Raw genomic sequence first — 19,422 nt, forward strand, 5'->3', positions numbered from 1 at the left:
ACGGTCAAGGAACTTGGAAAGGATCGATTGGAGATGGGGCGGTAGATTGCAAGGGTGGGTTGTTTGGGGAGGGGGAGTGTTGAGGCAGATTTGAAGGGCGTGAATAGGATTGAGAGAGGAGGTGGGTCTGGTGAACACAGTGAGCACAGAGAGGGCATATGGGGCGATGGGAGAGAAAGATGCGAGTTCTAGGTGAGGGCGGGGTTAACAGGGTGCGAATGCTCTTCCTCATTCCTATTTGTGCTGCGATCTTGAGCTGCAGCTCAGCCGAGGCGCGTCCCGCGGCAGACCGGAAGCGGCGGCGGTAGATTGCAAGGGTGGGTTGTTTGGGGAGGGGGAATGTTGAGGCAGATTTGAAGGGCGTGAATAGGATTGAGAGAGGAGGTGGGTCTGGTGAACACAGAGAGGGCATATGGGGCGATGGGAGAGAAAGATGCGAGTTCTAGGTGAGGGCGGGGTTAACAGGGTGCGAATGCTCTTCCTCATTCCTATTTGTGCTGCGATCTTGAGCTGCAGCTCAGCCGAGGCGCGTCCCGCGGCAGACCGGAAGCGGCGGCGGGGCCAAGATGGCGGACGGTGCTGAGCGGGAGGAGCGGACGCGGCGGTTGGTGCGGCTGACCGGGGCACTGGAGGAGCGGGCCAGGGCTCAGCTGGAGGTGGCAGGGTGGGATGTGCAGGTGACGGACTCGCTCGCTCTCTTTCTCTCTCGGGGTTTGTTGTTTACCCACACCACCCGGTTTCTTTTTTCCTTCGTTTGGGTGTTTGAGAGGCCGTGAGGCACTTGTTGACGATTCAGATTCATGAAGTGTCGCCGGCCGCGGTTATAAATGGCAGCCGCCGGGTATACCGCGACCGGCCGCCAGCTCTCTGAGCGGACAGCGTCGGCAAGGACGGCTCAGGTTACTGCCGCCTGTCGAGCACAGACTGCGACAAGCCCCTGGGTTCACCAAGTGTCCCGGTGCTGAATCACTGAGGCGGGTGGCTGGGGACTGTCCTGTCCTGTGACTGTTTGATGTTGGAAAGAGAACATGTTCCTTTTTATCAACATATTTTGATCCATCACTTTTCTCTGATCAGTACAAAAATGGGCGACCGAGTGGTGATCTTAGTATTATGGGATTAGTACTGATATTGCCACACATTCACTCACCCATTTTTATGCCGATCAACCAGGTGATGGATCAGAGTGCTGAAAAAAGGAACTTGATTAATATTAATTAATCCTATTTGATTTACCTTTCCCACTCTCACTATTGTGTAAATGTTTCTCTCAGGATTTTATGGAGACAATACACAAAAGATTTGCCTCAGTGCATACAATCCTAATGGTTTCAGATGTTGTAGAGATTTCCAGACATTGCCCCGGGTTTTGCGGTAAGAATAGTGGTAAGGCTATCAGCGCTCACCGTTATTAAGGAGGAAATCAGACTGCAACATTCCGACGTCCACACATGTGCAGTTAAACATGGAAATTAGGAAATTGCTGTCTGAGTTACTCTGCTCCTCTACAAGCAAAGGCATGAAGTTGAGGCACTTAGCACACCGGAAAAAGTTAGGGCTTGTCCAGTCAAGTGTAAATGATTTTTTAGCACCATGGCAAGTCTAAGTTACTGCCAAACAACCTCTCTGGCACTGAATTAACTTTTACAAGAGTAGAGTCTCATTCCTTCAGATTTTAATTATTGTTGGAGATTTAAAAAATATATATTTTTGTTTTACTTTTGTGTACTTTTTTAAATCTCTCAATCACATCTTTCTTTCCCTCTTTATTTCACTTTCTGCACATGATTTTACATTGAATTAAATATTCTGACTTACACTTCTTGGTTTAGACTTTGCGGCCGCGATTTTGCCTACCTTGGTAGTGGGTTGCGACCCCGCTGTCAGCTCCAGCCCGCTGTCCAAAGTGATCGTACGCTGATTGGGCTTGTTAAGCCCAGCCATTTGAAGGAAGCGGGTCTGATGACGTCACTTGATGACGCGTCATCAACCGGTTTCCTTAAAGGGACCATGCGCAAATTGATTTTGACAGTTGTGCTGTCAGTGTTCTACAGCATTGAGGTGCTGCAAACACTGACAAGCACTGCAGAGGTGCACGCCTACACCCAGGCTCTCCCATGACTCCCTCCATATGCTTATGGAGGGAGTCACAGCATGCAGGGAGGTCCTCTTCCCTTCCAATGGGCGGAAGAGACTGCCCCAGACCATCAACACAGCTTGGTTGCACATTGCACAGGAGGACACAAGCAGGGATGTCGTTAGGAGGACCAGGCTGCAGTGGCGCAAACCTTTCAATGATCTCAGTAGATCATGAAACGTTAGTACAAAGCCACACTCAACCTTATCCTGCTGTGCCACTCATCACATCCCCATCACTCTGCCTTCTCTACCCTACTCGTGCACATCCTTACTTGCACCTCCACCCATCCCCCTTTATCTACATTATCATAGAAACATAGAAGATAGGAGCAAAAGTAGGCCATTCGGCCCCTCGAGCCTGCTCTGCCACTCAATGAGATCATGGCTGATCATCCAAATTCAGTACCCTGTCCCTGCCTTCTCTCCATATCCCTTGATCCCTTTAGCCTTAAGAAATATATCTAACTCCTTCTTGAATATATTTAATGAATTGGCCTCTACTGCCTTCTGTGGTAGAGAATTCCACAGGTTCACCACTCTCTGGGTGAAGAAATTCCTCCTCATCTCTGTCCTAAATGGCTTACCCCTTATCCTTAGACTGTGACCCCTGGTTCTGGACTCCCCGGCCATCGGGAACATCCTTCCTGCATCTAATCTGTCTAATCCTGTTAGAATTTTATAAGTTGCAATGAGAGCCCCTCTCATTCTTCTAAACTCCAGCGAGTATAAGCCCAATCGACCCAATCTCTCCTCATAAGTCATTCCTGCCACCCCAGGTATCAGCCTGGTGAATCTTCGCTGCACTCCCTCCATGGCAAGAACATCCTTCCTCAGGTAAGGTGATCAAAACTGCACACAATACTCAAGATGTGGTCTCACCAAGGCCCTGTACAACTGCAGCAAGACATCCTTGTTCCTGTACTCGAACCCGCTCGCTACGAAGGCCAACATATCATTTGCCTTCTTAACCAACTGCTGCACCTGCATGCTTACCTTCAGCGACTGGTGCACAAGGACACCCAGGCCTCGTTGCACTTCCCCCTTCTCCCAATCTATTGCCATTCAGATATTCTGCCTTCCTGTTTTTGACACCAAAGTGGATAACCTCGCATTTATCCACATTATATTGCATCGACCCTGCTTCTGCCCAATCACTCAACCTGTCCAAATCATACTGGAGTTTCTCGGCATCCTCCTCACAGCACACACGCCCACCCAGCTTTGTGTCGTCTGCAAACTTGGTGATATTACATCTAGTTCCCTCGTCTAGATCATTAATATATATTGTGAATAGCTGGGGTCCTAGGACCGATCCCTGCGGTACCCCACTAGTCACTGCCTGCCACTCGGAAAAAGACCCGTTTATTCCAACTCTTTGCTTCCTGTCTGCCAACCAGTTCTCTATCCAAGTCAGTACCTTGCCCCCAATCCCATGTGCCTTAACTTTACACGCTAATCTCTTATGCAGGACCTTATCGAAAGCCTCTGAAAGTCCAAATCCACCACATCCACTGGTTCTCCCTTATCTATTTTACCAGTTACATCCTCAAAAAATTCCAGTACATTAGTCAAGCACAATTTACCTTTGTCGGATCCTGTCACTGTTTTCCAAGTGCTCTGCTATTACATCTTTTATAATGGACTCTAGCATTTTCCCCACTACCGATGTCAGGCTTACCGGTCTATAATTCCCCGTTTTCTCTCTACCACCTTTTTTGAATAGTGGGGTAACATTAGCTACCCTCCAATCCATGGGTACTGTTCCAGAGTCTATCTAATTTTGGAAGATGACCAGCAATGAATCTACTATTTCTAGGGCCACTTCCTTCAGTACCCTAGTGTAATGTATATACCTTTAAGTGGGGAACTATCTTTTACAGCTCATGTATACTGCAGTACCGGCAGTGACCACACCTGTAAATAGCACTGAGTAGTAATCTGTACAGATCAGTTCCAGTGTGAGCCACGTTGAGTAAACACCTGTTGTACCGTTCTCCTGCAGTCTGTGTCTTATTATACACGGACACAACACCTAGGATGTAGATTATCAGGCCCTGGGGATTTATCGGCCTTCAATCCCGTCAATTTCCCTAACACCATTTCCCTACAAATACTGATTTCTTTCAGTTCCTCTCTCTCATTAGACCCTATGTTCCCCGACATCTCTGGGAGGTTATTTGAGTCCTCCTTTGTGAAGACAGAACCAAAGTATGTATTTAATTGGTCTGCCATTTCTTTGTTCTACATTATAAATTCCCCTGATTCTGACTTCAAGGGACCTACGCTTGACTTCACCAATCTTTTTCTCTTCACATATCTATAAAAGCTTTTACAGTCAGTTTTTGTGTTCCCTGAAAGCTTGCTCTCATACTCTATTTTCCCCCTCTTAATTAATCCCTTTGTCCTCCTTTGCTGAATCTTAAACTGCTCCCAATCCTCAAGTTTACTGCTTTTTCTGGCCAATTTATATGTCCTCTCCTTGGATCTTATGCTATCCCTAATTTCCCTTGTTAGCCAAGGTTGAGTCACCTTTTTTGTTTTATTTTTATGCCAAACTGGGATGAACAAATTCTGTAGTTCATCCATACGATCTTTGAATGTTTGCCATTGCCTATCCACCGTCAACCCTTTGAGTGACATTCCCCAATCAATCCTACCCAACTCGCGCCTCATACCATCGTAGTTTCCTTTATTTAAATTCAGGACCCTAGTCTCTGAGTCAACTACTTCACTCTCCATCTTAATGAAGAATTCTATCATATTATGATTGCTCCGACCCAAGGGGCCTCGCACAACAAGATTGCTAATTAATCCTTTCTCATAACATAATACCCAGTCTAAGATGGCCTGATCTCTGGTTGGTTCCTCCACAGTATTGTTACTAATTTGGTTAGCCCAATCTATATGTAGATTAAAGTCACCCATGATAACTGCTGTGCCCTTATTGCACGCTTCTCTAATTTTCCTTTTAATGCCATCCCCAACCTCTGCATCACTTCCCCATCTCACTAGTCACCCCTCACACTCACCCTCCTCCTAGTCCAATCATACCAAGTAACACACAAGGGTAGGTACTTGGGTGTTTTAGCCAATGTTCATGTGAAATTTCTGTTAATGTGCTGTCAAACATTGAAATCTTTATTTTCAACACTTTACGTTCTTGGACAGATTTGTGTGCACCTTTGGAAGTGGCTTAGTGAGTTGTAGTGAATGGTGGGACATAACGGTACCCCCCGCAATGGCGATGAGTGTGAAAGGAATGGCTTGGGCATTGTAGGGATGCTTTATGGTGTTAGCGTGGGGTGGTGCCAACCTGATGCATCATGTGGCAGCCAGGGTGTACAGCATCAAGTGAAGTAAATCTGGATATGGTGATGCCATCCTTGGCATCCCGGGCAGCAATGTGGCTGAGTGCTGATGCCCTCTGTCCTGTACAGCATCAGTTGATTGCGGAGAAATTTGGTGTTATTGTTGGTGCTGCTGGCGTTGGGGCTAATCCTGGTGGGATTCTGAGGACCAAGGTGAGATAGTTTCAAGGGCACCGACGCTGATAGAATAGATGGCAGGTGAATTTGAGATGACAGAAACGATCTGTCAGTGGTGAGAGGTTGTTCAATGAGGTGACACTGGATACAGAGTTTGCTCCAAACACTTGCAAGCTGCATAAAGCTCACTCTGTCTTCCGAATGCAGTAGGCAACAGCTTCTGACCTTGGAAAGTGAACAGCTATGAACTGGGAGCTTTTATAGACCATTTGCAGCTGTCAAGTTAAGAAATCATCCCATGCTGACACAACTCCCGACCTGCTTACCTGACGTGATCTCCAAGCAGCGAGGAAGCCGTGTGCGAACTCTTAAAATCGAACGGTGAGCTTAAAATAGTTTTTAGGTGCCTGTTAATAAGTTCTTAATAATCTAAATTGCCTCCCCCGCTGCTTGGTGTCGGCTCTGTTCAGCGATGACCGACCCGACATCTGAGAAACTAGCCATTCCCACCCGACCCGCCACCAAACGCGCCCGCTGAACCCCCCAAAAATTCCCCCCTGCGTGTTTCAGTAAGGATTCTTCAATCTGAATGAGGAGACACCCAGCATTGTAAAGCAGATAAATTGGGCCAGATTTTGCGCTGAGTGGTGAATGAACAGCGGCAGTTTATTACACTTGCACTTGCCCATAGCCATTGCCCTGTGTGAACAGGGCAAGCTACAGTGTATTGTCTTAATTTTTTTTAAATCTCCAGCAGTAATTAAAACCTGATGGAATGAGACTCCACACAAAGTAACTTTTCAGTGCCAGAGAGGTTGTTTGGCAGTAATTACCACACTGCTGAAAGGGTACTTGCATTGGGATGGACAAGCCCTAACTTTTTTTCTGGCGAGTTCGGTTTGTATCTATGAAGTAAGTACAGCAACTTCACACCGTTCAATGTATTTGAATGAGGACCCAGATGCCATTTTCAGGCAGCTTTTGGAGGAACATCGCAGTTGGATAGCAACATCCGGATTTCTGCATTTAACTGCACATGTGCAGTCGCCAGAAGTTGCTGTTAGCCTCACCATTATTTCTACAGCAAAATCCGTCCCATTATAGTTTGCATTCCTGTCAGCTGTCCCCTTTTTGGTCCCTCAGGATCGACAATTTAAGTAGTATTCCTTTCTCTGGTAGAAATCTAGCTCTCTAGATTACTGGCCTCTTCTGTTGACTGTCCTTGTGCCTTGATAAATTTAGTGCTTGGTTCACGTTGCCGGTTTATTTAATTAAAATCGGTAAAAAAATCACTTGTCATTTATTACTGCTTTTCAGAGTGTAAAAGTGTATTTCAATCAATAAAAATAAAAACCCTCTTCTATATTAACGTTCAAATCTGTTCAGTTTACTAGAAACAAAGACACTCTTTCATCATCTCTTTTGTGCAATGTTTAATCTTCTGTCACATGTAAAGTATCCATTACACAAAAGTTATAAGTTCAAATTTCCCAGGAACCAATCAAAATCACACAAGCATGTCACTGTCTGAACATATCTCTCTCAAACTTACTTTCAATCATTTTAGCTGCAAAATTGCTTCCTCAAATAAAAGTCACCCATCTTTCTCCCCCCACCACACTGATTCATTGTGAGCAATTCCATAGGAGATTAGACTAGAAATAATGTACATATAATCCATTTTTGCTAATTAGTGTTTTTCATTTGAAATTACCATTAATAAATTAATAGTATTACAAACTCTTTAAATGAGGTTGCAGAAAGTTGCTATCAGTAAAATAAAGGTTAAAATATTTGGATGCGCAACGGCTTATAAGCAAAAAAACAATTAGCAGTAATTAATTGCGAGTGGGTATTAGTATAGAATCATAGAAATTTACAGCACAGAAGGAGGCCATTCGGCCCAACATGTATGCACCGGTCGAAAAAGAGCTGTCCAGCCTAATCCCACCATCCAGCTCTGGTCTGTAGCCTTGCAGGTTATGGCACCTGCATATCCAAGTACTTTTTAAATGTAATGAAGGTTTACATAAGAAATAGGAGCTGGAGTAGGCCATTTGGCCCTTCAAGCCTGCTCCACCATTCAATAAGATCATATCTGATCTTCTACCTTTCCGCACTATCCTCATATCCCTTAATTCACTACGTTCACAAGAATTTATTGACCTCTGTCTTGAATATACTCAACGACTGAGCATCCACAGCTCTCTGGGTGAATTCCAAAGATTTAAATCCCTTTCAGTGAAAAAATTTCTCCTCATCTCAGCCCAAAATGGCCGACCCCTTATTCTGAGACTGTGACCCCGTGTTCTAGATCCCCAGCCAGGGGAAACATTTTCCCAGCATTAACCCTGTCAAGCTCCTTAATTTTATATGTTTCAATTAGATCACCTCTCATTCTTCTAAACTCTAAGGAATATAGGCCTAGTCTACTCAATCTCTCCTCATAGGGCAATCCCCCCCATCCCAGGAACCAGTCTAGTGAACCTTCGCTGCACTCCCTCTAAGGCGAGTGTGGCCTCACCAATGCCCTGTATAATTGTAATAAGACTTCTTTACTTTTATACTCTAATCCCTTTGTAACAAAAGCTAACATACCATTTGCTTTCCTAATTGCTTGCTGTACCTGCATGTTAACTTTCTGTGATTCATGTACAAGGACACCCAGGTCCCTCTGAGTGCAAACATTTCCCAGTCTCACCATTCAAAAAATATTCTGCTTTTTTGATTTTCCTTTTTCCTATCAAAGTGGGTAACTTCCCACTTTCCCACATTGTATTCCATTTGCCATGTTCTTTCCCACTCAATCAACCTGTCTATATCTCTCTGCAGCCTCCTTGCGTCCTCCTCACAGCTTATCTTCCCACGTAACCCTGTATCATCAGCAAACTTGGATACATCACACTCAGTCCCTTCATCTAAATCGTTAATATAGATTGTAAATAGCTGAGGCCCAAGCACCGATCCTTGCAGTACTCCGCCAGTTACAGCCTTCCAACTTGAAAAAGTCCTGTTTATTCCTACTCTGTTTTCTGTCCATTAACCAATCCTCAGTCCATGCTAATATACCACCCCCAATACCATGAGTCGTAATTCTGTGTAATAACCTCTTATGTGGCACCTGATCGAATGCCCTTTGAAAATCCAAGTACACCACATCCACTGGTTTCCCCTCATCCATCCTACTAGTTACATCTTCAAAAAACTCTTAACAGATTTGTCAAACACGATTTCCCTTTCACAAAACCACGCTGACTCTGCCCAATTATATCATGACTTTCTAAGTGTCCTGTCACCACGTCCCCAACAATAGACTCTGGCATTTTGCTCACCACTGATGTCAGGCTAACAGGCCTATAGTTCCTGTTTTTTTTCTCTTCCTCCTTTCTTAAATAGCAAGGTTACGTTTACTCCCTTCCAATCCTTGGGGACTGTTCCAGAATCTAGGGAATTCTGGAATATTAATACCAGTGCATCCACTGTCTCTACAGCCACCTCCTCCAAAACCCTAGGATGCAGGTTGTCAGGTCCAGGGGATTTGTCGCCACTTAGTCCCATATGTCTCCATTTATACTGATTTGTTTAAGTTCCTCAATCTCTCTAGAACTTTGGTGCCCCATTATTTCCGGAATGTTTGGATACAAAGTACTTGTTTAATGTCTCTGCCATTTCCTTATTGTCCATTATAATTTCTCCTGTCTCTGCCTCTAATGGGCCCATGTTTACTTTCACTAATCTCTTCCTATTTACATACCAATAGAAATGTTTACAATCTGTTTTCATGTCTCTTGCCAATTGACTCTCGCATTCCCTTTTCTCTTTCCTTATCAATTTCTAAAATCCTCCCAATCCTCAGCCTTACCACTCATGTTGGCAACATTATAAGCCTCTTCCTTTGACCTAATACTATCTTTAACTTCCCTTGTTAGCCACAGTTGGACCACTTTTCCTGTGGGGTTTTTGTGCCTTAAAGGAATGTACAGGAAACTTTTTTTATCCGGCACCGGCGTGGTGCCGGTTTATCAAAAAGTCCGGATTACAGAGAGGTGTAGTTAAAAGGTACGAGAGCTCCGTACACAGCAACAAATCCAGGCTTCCCTGTTGCTTAGCAACAGGTGCAAGAAGCCCGGCCACAGACCAAGCGTTCCTGTTGCTTAGCAACAAGTGCAGGAACCCCGATTACACAGCCACAGATCCAGGAACGGCAACTAATATGAAGTAAAACTTACCTGAACCTACTCCTGAATTTTGCCGGTTAACAGAGATTTCCGGTTATTTCGGTGCTGGTAAATCGAGAGTTTCCTGTATATTTGTTGTGAATTATGTATTCTTTAAAAGCTAGCCATCGCTTGTCTACTGTCATACCTTTTAATGTAGTTTCCCAATCTATCTTAGCCAACTTGCCCCTTATACCTACATAGTTTGCTTTGTTTAGATTTTAAGACCCTAGTTTTGGATTTAACTAAATCATTTTCAACCTCTATAAAATTCTATCATATTATGGTCTCTCTTCCCTAAAGGCTTCTTCACTACAAGGTTATTAATTAACCCTTTCTCATTGCACAATACTAGATCTAAAATAGCCTGTTCCTTAGTTGGTTCCTCAACATACTGATCTAGAAAACTATCTTGTATGCTTTCCATGAATTTGCCCTCCACACTATTGCTGCAGATTTGGTTTGCCCAGTCTATATGTAGATTAAGGTCCCCCATGATTACTGTATTACCCTTGTTACATGCACCTCTGATTTATACTCTGCCCTACGTTACAACTACTGTTTGGGGGCCTATAAACCACTCCCACCAATGTTTTCTGCTCCTTCCTGTTTCTTAGCTTCACCCAAACTGATTTTACTTCTTGATTTTCGGAGCTAAGATCCTTTCCCTCTACTGTCTTTATCCCAACCTTTACTATCAGGGCTACCCATCCTCCTTTTCCATTTTGCCTATCCTAAAAGTTAAGTATCCTGGAATATTTAGTTCCCAACCTTGGTCACTTTGCAACCACGACTCCGTAATGGCTATTAGATCAAACCTATTAATTTCTATTTGCGCTATTAGTTCATCTATTTTGTTGTTTCTGCCTCTACCACTCTTTCAGGCAGTGAGTTCCAGACCCCCACCACCCTCTGGGTGAAAAAATTTCTCCTCAACTTCCCTCTAATCCTTCTACCAATTACTTTAAGTCTATGCCCCCTGGTTATTGACCTCTCTGCTAAGGGAAATAGGTGCTTCCTATCTACTCTATCTAGACCCTTCATAATTTTATACACCTCAATTAATTCTCCGCTCAGCCTCCTCTGTTCCAAAGAAAACAACCCCAGCCTATCCAATCTTTTCTAAAATTCTCCAGTCCTGGCAACATCCTCGTAAATCACCTCTGTACCCTCTCTAGTGCAATCACATCTTTCCTGTATATGATGATCAGAACTGTACGCAGCACTTTAGCTGTGGCCTAACTGGTGTTTTATACAGTTCTAGCATAACCTCTTTGCTCTTGTATTCTATGCCTCAGCTAATAAAGGAAAGTATCCCATATGCCTTCTTAACTACCTTATCTACCTGTCCTGCTACCATCAGGTATCTGTGGACATGCACTCCAAGATCTCTCCCTCTGCATTTCTCAATATCCTACCATTTATTGTGTTTATCCTTGCCTTGTTAGCCCTCTCCAAATACATTACCTCACACTTCTCGGGATTGAATTCCATTTGCCACTTTTCTGCCCAACTGACCATTCCATTAATATCTTTCTACAACTATCTTCCTCATTATCAACCACAGGGCCAATTTTTTTTATCATCTGCAAACTTCTTAATCATGCCCCCTACATTGAAGTCTAAGTCATTGATGTATACCACAAAAGGCAGAGGACCTAGTACTGAGCCCAGTGAACCCCACTGGAAACAGCCTTCCATTTACAAAAACACCCGTTGGCCATTATCCTTTGCTTCCTGCCACTGAGTCAATTTTGGATCCAACTTGCCACTTTCCCTTGTCCCATGGGCTTTTACTTTTTTGACTAACCTGCCATGTGGGACCTTGTCAAAGGCCTTGCTGAAATCCATGTAGACTTCATCAAATGCGCTACCTTCATCGACCCTCCTCGTTACCTCAAAAAATTCAATCAAGTTAGTCAGACACAACCTTCCCATAACAAATCCATGCTGACTGTCCTTGATTAATCCATGACTTTCTAAATGATGATTAATACTGTCCCTCTGAATTTTTTCCAATTTTCCCACCACCGAAGTTAAGCTGACTGGCCTGTAATTACTCGGTCTATCGCTTTCTCCCTTTTTAACCAATGGTACAACGTTAGTAGTCCTCCGGCACCACACCTGTGACCAGAAAGGATTGGAAAATGATGGTCAGAGCTTCTGCTATTTCCCCCCTTGCCTCCTTGTATGGTGCCCCAGTACTGATTCAATTTGGTTATTCATATTCAATTCATAGAGAACAAGTAGCATTGTCATCATACAGTATAATGTTTTTGTTTATGCCAGAACATTTGGCTAATGCAACATCCACATCATTTTAAAAAAAAAAGTTATTTCTTTTATTATTTTCATTTTCTTTCACTTAACAGTAGTGTAGCATTTTAATATTTGAAATGTAAGATTAAAACTTGTTGGTTTAGAGTACAATGGCAGTTATCTATTTCCTGGTCTAAGGTAATTGACCTTTAGGCCTGGTGCTAAAATTTTGGGGCGGTCTGCTGCTGGTTAAGTTTTTTGGGGGAAGGGGGGGCTTGTACCTTTATTTTCATTATTGAATGAGCCACAAACTATTTATTGACAGCTCCATGGATTTAATTCTGTTGGAATTCTAACTATTTTTGAGGTCTAGGTATCTTGCTAACTTCTAAAATAAATTGCTGTAAATTTTAGTACTGCTAAATGAAATGACCAGATTGTCAAAATGCCCCAGGCCTGCAGTTCAGCGACCCGTATGTGATACCAAGAAATAGGTCGACCTTTCTCCATCTAGTTCTCATTGTATCCTAAACCAATATTTTTTTATCTTAAATTGCAAGCTTAAATATGCTGCACTGTTAGTAAGTTGATCCAATAAAGAACAAGGGAATATATCTGTTTAAAAACTATGAATAAACTATTTTTGAGGAATCATTTTTAGAGCACTTGGTTTGCTGGAAATAATGCTTCTGCTGACTTAAAGAAATACTCATGGTATAAAAGTTTGAACTTGAAAGATGAAAAGCTCTATCTCTAAAATAAATACTTTTTATTGTATTTTCTAATGTGCGTAGTTAATTATGGTTGGTGCTATGGCAACGTAATGTTTAATCCCTAATAGTCAGCATAGACAGTTGTTGAAGTATATCCGGTTAATAAAAACAGAAAATGCTGGAAATGCTCAGCAGGTCATGCAGCATCTGTGGAGAGGGAAACAGAGTTAACGTTTAATGTCGATGAGCTTTCGTCACAACTGGAAAAAGTTAGAGATGTAACAGGCTTTAAGCACGTGCAGAGGGAGGGGAGGAGAGAACAAAACAAAGGTCTGTGATAGGCTGGAAGGCAGGAAAGATTAAATGACAAAAGGGATGATGGTGCGAAGCAAAAGGAGATGGTAATGGGACAAGTAAAGAAACAAAAAATGGGTCTATAAGAGGTGTAAATGGGAACGGCAGAATCGTCAACACCTGCTGTCCGAAAAATGGGGATCTGAAATTGTTGAACTCTATTGAGTTCGGAAGGTTGTGAAGTGCCTAATTGAAAGATGAGGTGCTTTCCTCGAGCTTATGTTGAGCTTCATTAGAACAGTGTAGGAGGCCGAGGACAGAGTGGGAGTGGAGGGGAGAATTAGTGACAGGCGACCGGAAGCTCGGGGTCACGCTTGCAGACTGAACGGAGGTGTTCCTCAAAACGGTCACCCAATCTGCGTTTGTCTCCCCAATGTAGAGGAGACCGCATCGTGAGCATTGAATACAGTATATTAAAATGAAAGAAGTACAAGAAAATCACTGTTCTGCTCTCGCCCCTTCCCCTGCACCCCCCCCCCCCCCGCAGAACCATGATAGGGTACTAACTGGTACTTAAACCACTCTGCATATTCTTTAATAAAAACAGGAAATGCTGGAAACACTCAACCGGTCAGACAGCATCTGTGGTGAGAAACGTCATCGACCTGAAACTTTGGCTCTGTTTCTCTCGCCACAGTTCCCAGCATTTTCTGTTTTTGTTTGATTTCCAACATCCGCAGTACTTTGCTTTTGTACTGCTTATTCTTTATTTGTCCTGACACAAGCATCTTTATTCTTATATATGACACTATGGGGGCGATTTTGTGACTGGGGGCGTGTTGGAGGCGGGACTGCTGCTCGTTGGATTGATGTCCCGTCTCCATCGATTTGTGGCCAACCCACGCTATTTTCCCCTGATTGACCTTGTTAAGCCCACCCAGCGGGCTTAGCAGGCCAATCAACGGAAAGCCGGTTGCAGAGCACGTCAACGTATGACGTTTCATCTGTCAAAAATTTTTGACAGATGAATTGTCATCGTTTGACAGCTCTGTGAAGCTGTCAAAGAGTAACATTCTCTGTAGTTTGATGAGGTCTTGCATACAAGACCTCATCAACCTTCTTTTACAGAAATGAGATGGTTGTTGCATATGAGAATGCAACGGCCATCTCTCATCTGCAACACGGAGGTCCGAGAGTCCTCTGCATACAAACCGACAGAAGCCTGCAGGAAGAAACAAAGGTAAGTACACTTTTAAAAACACTTTGCACTTACCTCAGATACTCAACTCTACACTCTTGCACCACACTTTTGCACCCCCCCCCCCCCCCCCAAAAACCCAGTACTCACCTCGCTGAGCTGGCGTGCTTTGGAGCCTTCGGGAAGCCCGCACTTGTGAGGGCAAAAAGAGGATAATCCTATTTTCTGCCTGTTAACAGGCAGTTAATAGGCTTTAATTCCCTTCCCGCCTCCAAGGAGACAGGACCCGGCGTGGGACGGCTACCCGCCTCCTGGGAAGATGGCATGGAGGCGGGTTGGGCACCCGCCCCCAAATTCTGCCATTTTCCCGGCAGTCCCGCCTCCCCAAGGCTGGCAAAATCGCTCCCTTTGAAACTAGACATTAGTAAACGCAGTATTTATTGTCCCAGTTTGTTTCTAATTATAGCAACAGTGCACATAACATAAGCTGAAGTTTGTTGAGATCAATACAATTCATTGTTTCATCTTTATTAAATAAAAAAGATAAATGTCGTAATATGTGTACAACATAAAAAAGCTTTATTTTAACAGCTTGATTTATTGTGGCGTTGCAAATGGGGAGTCGAGACCAGAGACAATGGCCTGGATTTTGCGGTCAGTGACGAACGAACGGGTCTAGCCATTCAATACACTTGCACTTGCCCACAGACCTTCGATGGGCTTTTGCACTGGAACATGCGGTGATCAGAGATCCAAAACAGCGCAGCACCCTCTTTAGGGATCTGGGATTTGGGTGTATCTCCTTAACCAATCAGATTGAAGAATCCTTACTGAGATGCGCTGGGCTGGAATTTATCATCCAAAAACGGGTGGGTTGGGGTCGGGTCAGAGGTTAAAATTATAAAAATCTTAAACCCGACCCCAATCCACTTCCAACTCGCCCACTTCCGGGTTTAACGGAGGTTGGACAAGGGGCGGGCAGCTAACCTGCTCCCAGGAGGTGGGTTAGCAATTTAAATATTTTAATGAGGCTGGAAGCCTCTGATTTAACCTGTTTTAAATGTTTAACTGTGGCCTGCTGGGTTCCCAAGACCTCGGGAAGCCCGGCAGCTCAGTGGAGGTGAGGATAGCTTTGGGGAGAAGGTAAGTGGCTTTACAGCACTCCTTGTGGGCCAGAAGAAGCAGGAGTGCTGACCCCCCCCCCCGGGTTTGGGGAGCGGAACCCCCCCCCCCCCCCCCAATCCAGCCCCGGGTCGAACTCCCCACCCGACTGGAAGCCAAGGCTATAAATCAGGCTGATTTCTGGGCGGGGAACCTGTCAAGGCTAAAAGACTCACACTATGAAGTTAAAACGCCACAGTCTGAAATTCCACCCCTCCCCCTGCCGACGTAACCCGTCCCTGTTAATATCCAGACTGCAGAGTCTGAACCAGGAAGTGTAAGCCAGATTAGATAATTCAATGCCAAATCATGTACAGAAAGTGAAATTGAGCAGTAAAGACAGATGGGATTGAGAGAGAGAGACAAAGAAAAAGTAAATACAAGCTAATTTAAAAAATTTTTAAAAACCTCCAGGAATAATTAAAATCTGAAGGAATGAGACACCGCACTTGTAAAAGTTAATTTTCAGTGTCTGAGAGATTGTTTGGCAGTAATTAAGACTTCTCACACCATTAAAAGTTCACTTACACTTGAATGGACAAGTCTTGACATTTTCTGGTGTGTTTAGTGGGTAACTATCATGTAAGTACCCCAACTTCACACCCTTCCATAAACTTAAATTATCAAGTCTCCCCGAGAGATACCAGTATAGCTAAGCTTCTGAAGGAGCAAGGCAACTCCAACAGCAACTTCCTGATTTCTGCATTTAAGTGCACATGTGCAGTCGCCAGAAGTTGCTGTCCGATTTGCTCTTTTTGCAGTGATAGCCTCGCTGTTATTTTTACCGCAAAATCCGGATCAATTGGTCCAGAACATGCAGGTGTAATTGAGTCCCCATTTTAATTATACGTTTTGTTTATTTTAATGTTTCCATTCTAAATTCATATTTCCCTATTTATAAACGATGTAAATATCATTTTGTTATTGCACTCTACTGCTAGTGGTGGCATCTCATTCGCAGTTTCGATTATAAACATGAAGAATTTATAAGTAGAAAAGTTGACCAGAAATATAAGCAGATGTAAGTTTTTTAATTTATAGATAGATAATAGTCATTATGTTTTAGAAAATCTGTTTATATTGGACTAGCTCCTGAATTAGAAACCAATACTTTGGTGCTCTTTACAATTAATGGACTTTAAATGAGAAAGCTGAAAACTGCACAATAATGTAATCTGTCTGAGTATGGACTATAAGGGCTTATAACTTCAGTGTCCCATCCATGTGTTTCTCAGTGAGGACACTGATAATATCTGTAATATATTATCTATCGATGAAATTTGAAGTACTAAAATACAAATCCACTGTATCTTTTAGATCTTTTAATTTGGAGATTCATTTAAATATTTAACATTGCTTGTCATAAACATAACTGGTATTCAGGCAATTGTGATGTTTGGTGTAGAAACTATATCAAGTTCAAAGAGTTATAATTCATTTTTAACACTTGTTGAATGTATGTGGAACAAATATCAAGCGTACAGAAGAAGGCAAATGTGACAAAAATGTTGCTTAGATGCATTCAAAACAATGAATCTGACTGATTACAATGGAAACTCTGCATTGTATCTACATTCATTTTATTGCTTTTCTTTTTTAAGTGCACTGGTATGCCTGTGTGTATGTGTCTTTTACCCTCCCTTTAGTTAGCTAAAGTTCAAGGGTGTAGATAAAAACAACTTTTATTTGCCCACAGAAGCCGTTTTCATGCCAAATAAACATGGTAGGCTTTCATAGGGACAGTCGAACACCCAAAACTTAAAGCGTTAAACTAATTTACATTTTTCCTTCTTCACCAAACCTCTCTGCAATGCTGCTTACTGTTAGCAACAGTAGGAGCTCCTGCTCCAATGTCTAAATTCGTGACTTTTCATCTAGACCTTCCTTCTTTACTTGAATGATGGTACAATTCTTCCAGAAATTCCCTCTAAGCTAGCCTTGGCAAAATTCATTATCACACTCCTTGTCAAAAGCTCACCCTTGAACTTACTGTCCCTTCGAACCACTGCCCAACCTCTAACTTCCCTTGTCCAATATCCTTGAGCATGTCATCATCTCTCAGCTATGTCCTCACTTCTCCCAGAACTGCCATTTGAATCCTATTAGCCCTGCCCTGCCTACAGCACCGAGATTGCCTTGGTGAAAGTCACCAATGACATCCTCTGTGCCTATGATTCTTTATTCCTTCTTGTTCTTTTTAACCTTTTTGCAGCATTGGACATGGTCAATCATGCTAGCTTCCTCCATCGCCTCTCTGCTTTGATCAACCTCAGTAAGACTTCCCTTGCATTGTTCCACTCCAATTTGTTGCAATACATCTCCAGCATTGACTTCTCTAGTTGCTGCATGGTCACCTCTGGCATTTCTTATGGATTCTCTTCCTCATATATAGGCTGTTCTTTGATGACTTCTTTTGTAGATATAAAGTTTTCTTCCACATGTATACTGATGCCACCCAGCTCTACATCTCCCCACTTCCTTTGGTCACATAATCATCTCCGTACTGTCAAGAATTCCTGTTTGACATTAAGTTACGGATGAATCAGAATTTCTACAATTGAACATCAGTAAGAAAGAAAGACTTGCATTTATATAGTGCCTTTCACCACCACCGGACGTCCCAAAGCGCTTCACAGCCAATGAAATACTTTTTGAAGTGTTGTCATTGTTGTAAAGTAGGAAACGCGGAAGCCAGTTTGGGCACAACAAGCGCCCACAAACAGCAATGTGATAATGACCAGATAATCTGTTTTTAATATTGATTGAGGGATAAATAATGGCCAAGACACCGGGGATAACTCCCCTGCTCTTCTTCGAAATAGTGCCATGGAATCTTTTAAATCCACCTGAGATGGGGCCTCAGTTTAATGTCTCATCCGAAAGACAGCATCTCCGACAGTGCAGCACTCCATCAGTAAATTTTTGTGCTCAAGTCTCTGGCGTAGGACTTGAACCCATAACCTTCTGACTTGGAGGCAAGGGTGCTACCAACTGAGCCACTGAGCTGACACTGAAAATAAGCCATAATTTTTGGCTCCAGCTAAAAACTCTGCACCCTTACCTCCGATTGCATACTCCTTTGTTTTCTCACTCCGGTTGAACCATACAGCTTGCAATTTCAGGATTCTGTTAGACACAGATCTGAGTTTCAAACTCCATATGCTATCCACTACCAAGATTACTTTTCCACCTCCGCAGCATTACCTGTCTCCATCCCGATGTTAGCCTCACTCCTACTGAAACACGTAATTCTCCCTTTTCCCACCTCGAGACTTCTTCAGTGGGTTCCTAACCGCCACTGTCCATAAATTCCCAATTGTCCAACATTCTGCCAGCTACATTCTGTGCCGCATATCTCTCTCCCAAACCCCTTTCCCCCTCTACCCCACTTTTAAATGCTTTCTCAAAGCTCATCTCTTCAACTAAGCTTTTGGTCACCTCTCCTAACCCTCCTCCGAAGACTCGGTGCATGCTCCTTTTCTTCTTTGTGGACAATTTCTACATTAAAGCTGATTATATAAAACTGAATTGTAATGTCAAACTACTGCTTTCTTTGATAGAATAGTTACATGAATAATTTCAGTAGGTCATAAAACCATCTAAAATTCTTAATTTTCTACACTAGCTGAAACAACATGGGTTTGGTGAAGGTAATAACTTAATAATGGCTTAATAGTTCATCATCTGTGTTAAGGCTTTCTTTCATCTACCTTTATAACTCCAGGGGAAATACTTCAATGGCAAAATGAGAAATCAGGAAAATACTTCTAAGAAGTTGTATTAATATAAATACTGTGGAGGATCAAGTAAAAGTAAGAAAACAGCAAAGTTAACATTTATTGTGGAAGAGTTGACTGCAGATTTTTTTCTTTTGTTCCCCTTGGTTTGTGTTTTTTGTTATTTCACTGTTCATTGAGTTTTTCTAATGTGAATTTGAGATGTCGGAAAGAAGTCTA

At 43.0% G+C, this 19,422-nt stretch overlaps 1 protein-coding gene across 6 annotated transcripts in view; it reads left to right on the top strand.

Moving 5' to 3' along the window:
• Positions 1-457: 457 nt before the first annotated feature.
• The window catches only part of LOC147114908 (NSFL1 cofactor p47-like), a 78,956-nt gene continuing 59,991 nt past the window's right edge, over positions 458-19,422 (top strand). For 2 of the 6 annotated variants that reach the window (XM_085992991.1, XM_085992992.1), the window contains exon 1: positions 459-677. In XM_085992991.1, coding sequence (XP_085849117.1) covers positions 567-677 — 111 coding nt within the window. In that variant the 5' untranslated portion in view covers positions 459-566. Of the gene's footprint in view, positions 678-19,422 lie in introns of all 6 variants that reach the window. The other 4 variants (XR_015079008.1, XM_085992989.1, XM_085992990.1 and 1 more) reach the window with 3 other exon arrangements.

The sequence above is a fragment of the Somniosus microcephalus genome, chromosome 7 (assembly GCF_052327205.1).
Source record: "Somniosus microcephalus isolate GS21.2 chromosome 7, FLI_Smic_1.0, whole genome shotgun sequence".
Lineage (NCBI taxonomy): Eukaryota > Metazoa > Chordata > Chondrichthyes > Squaliformes > Somniosidae > Somniosus > Somniosus microcephalus.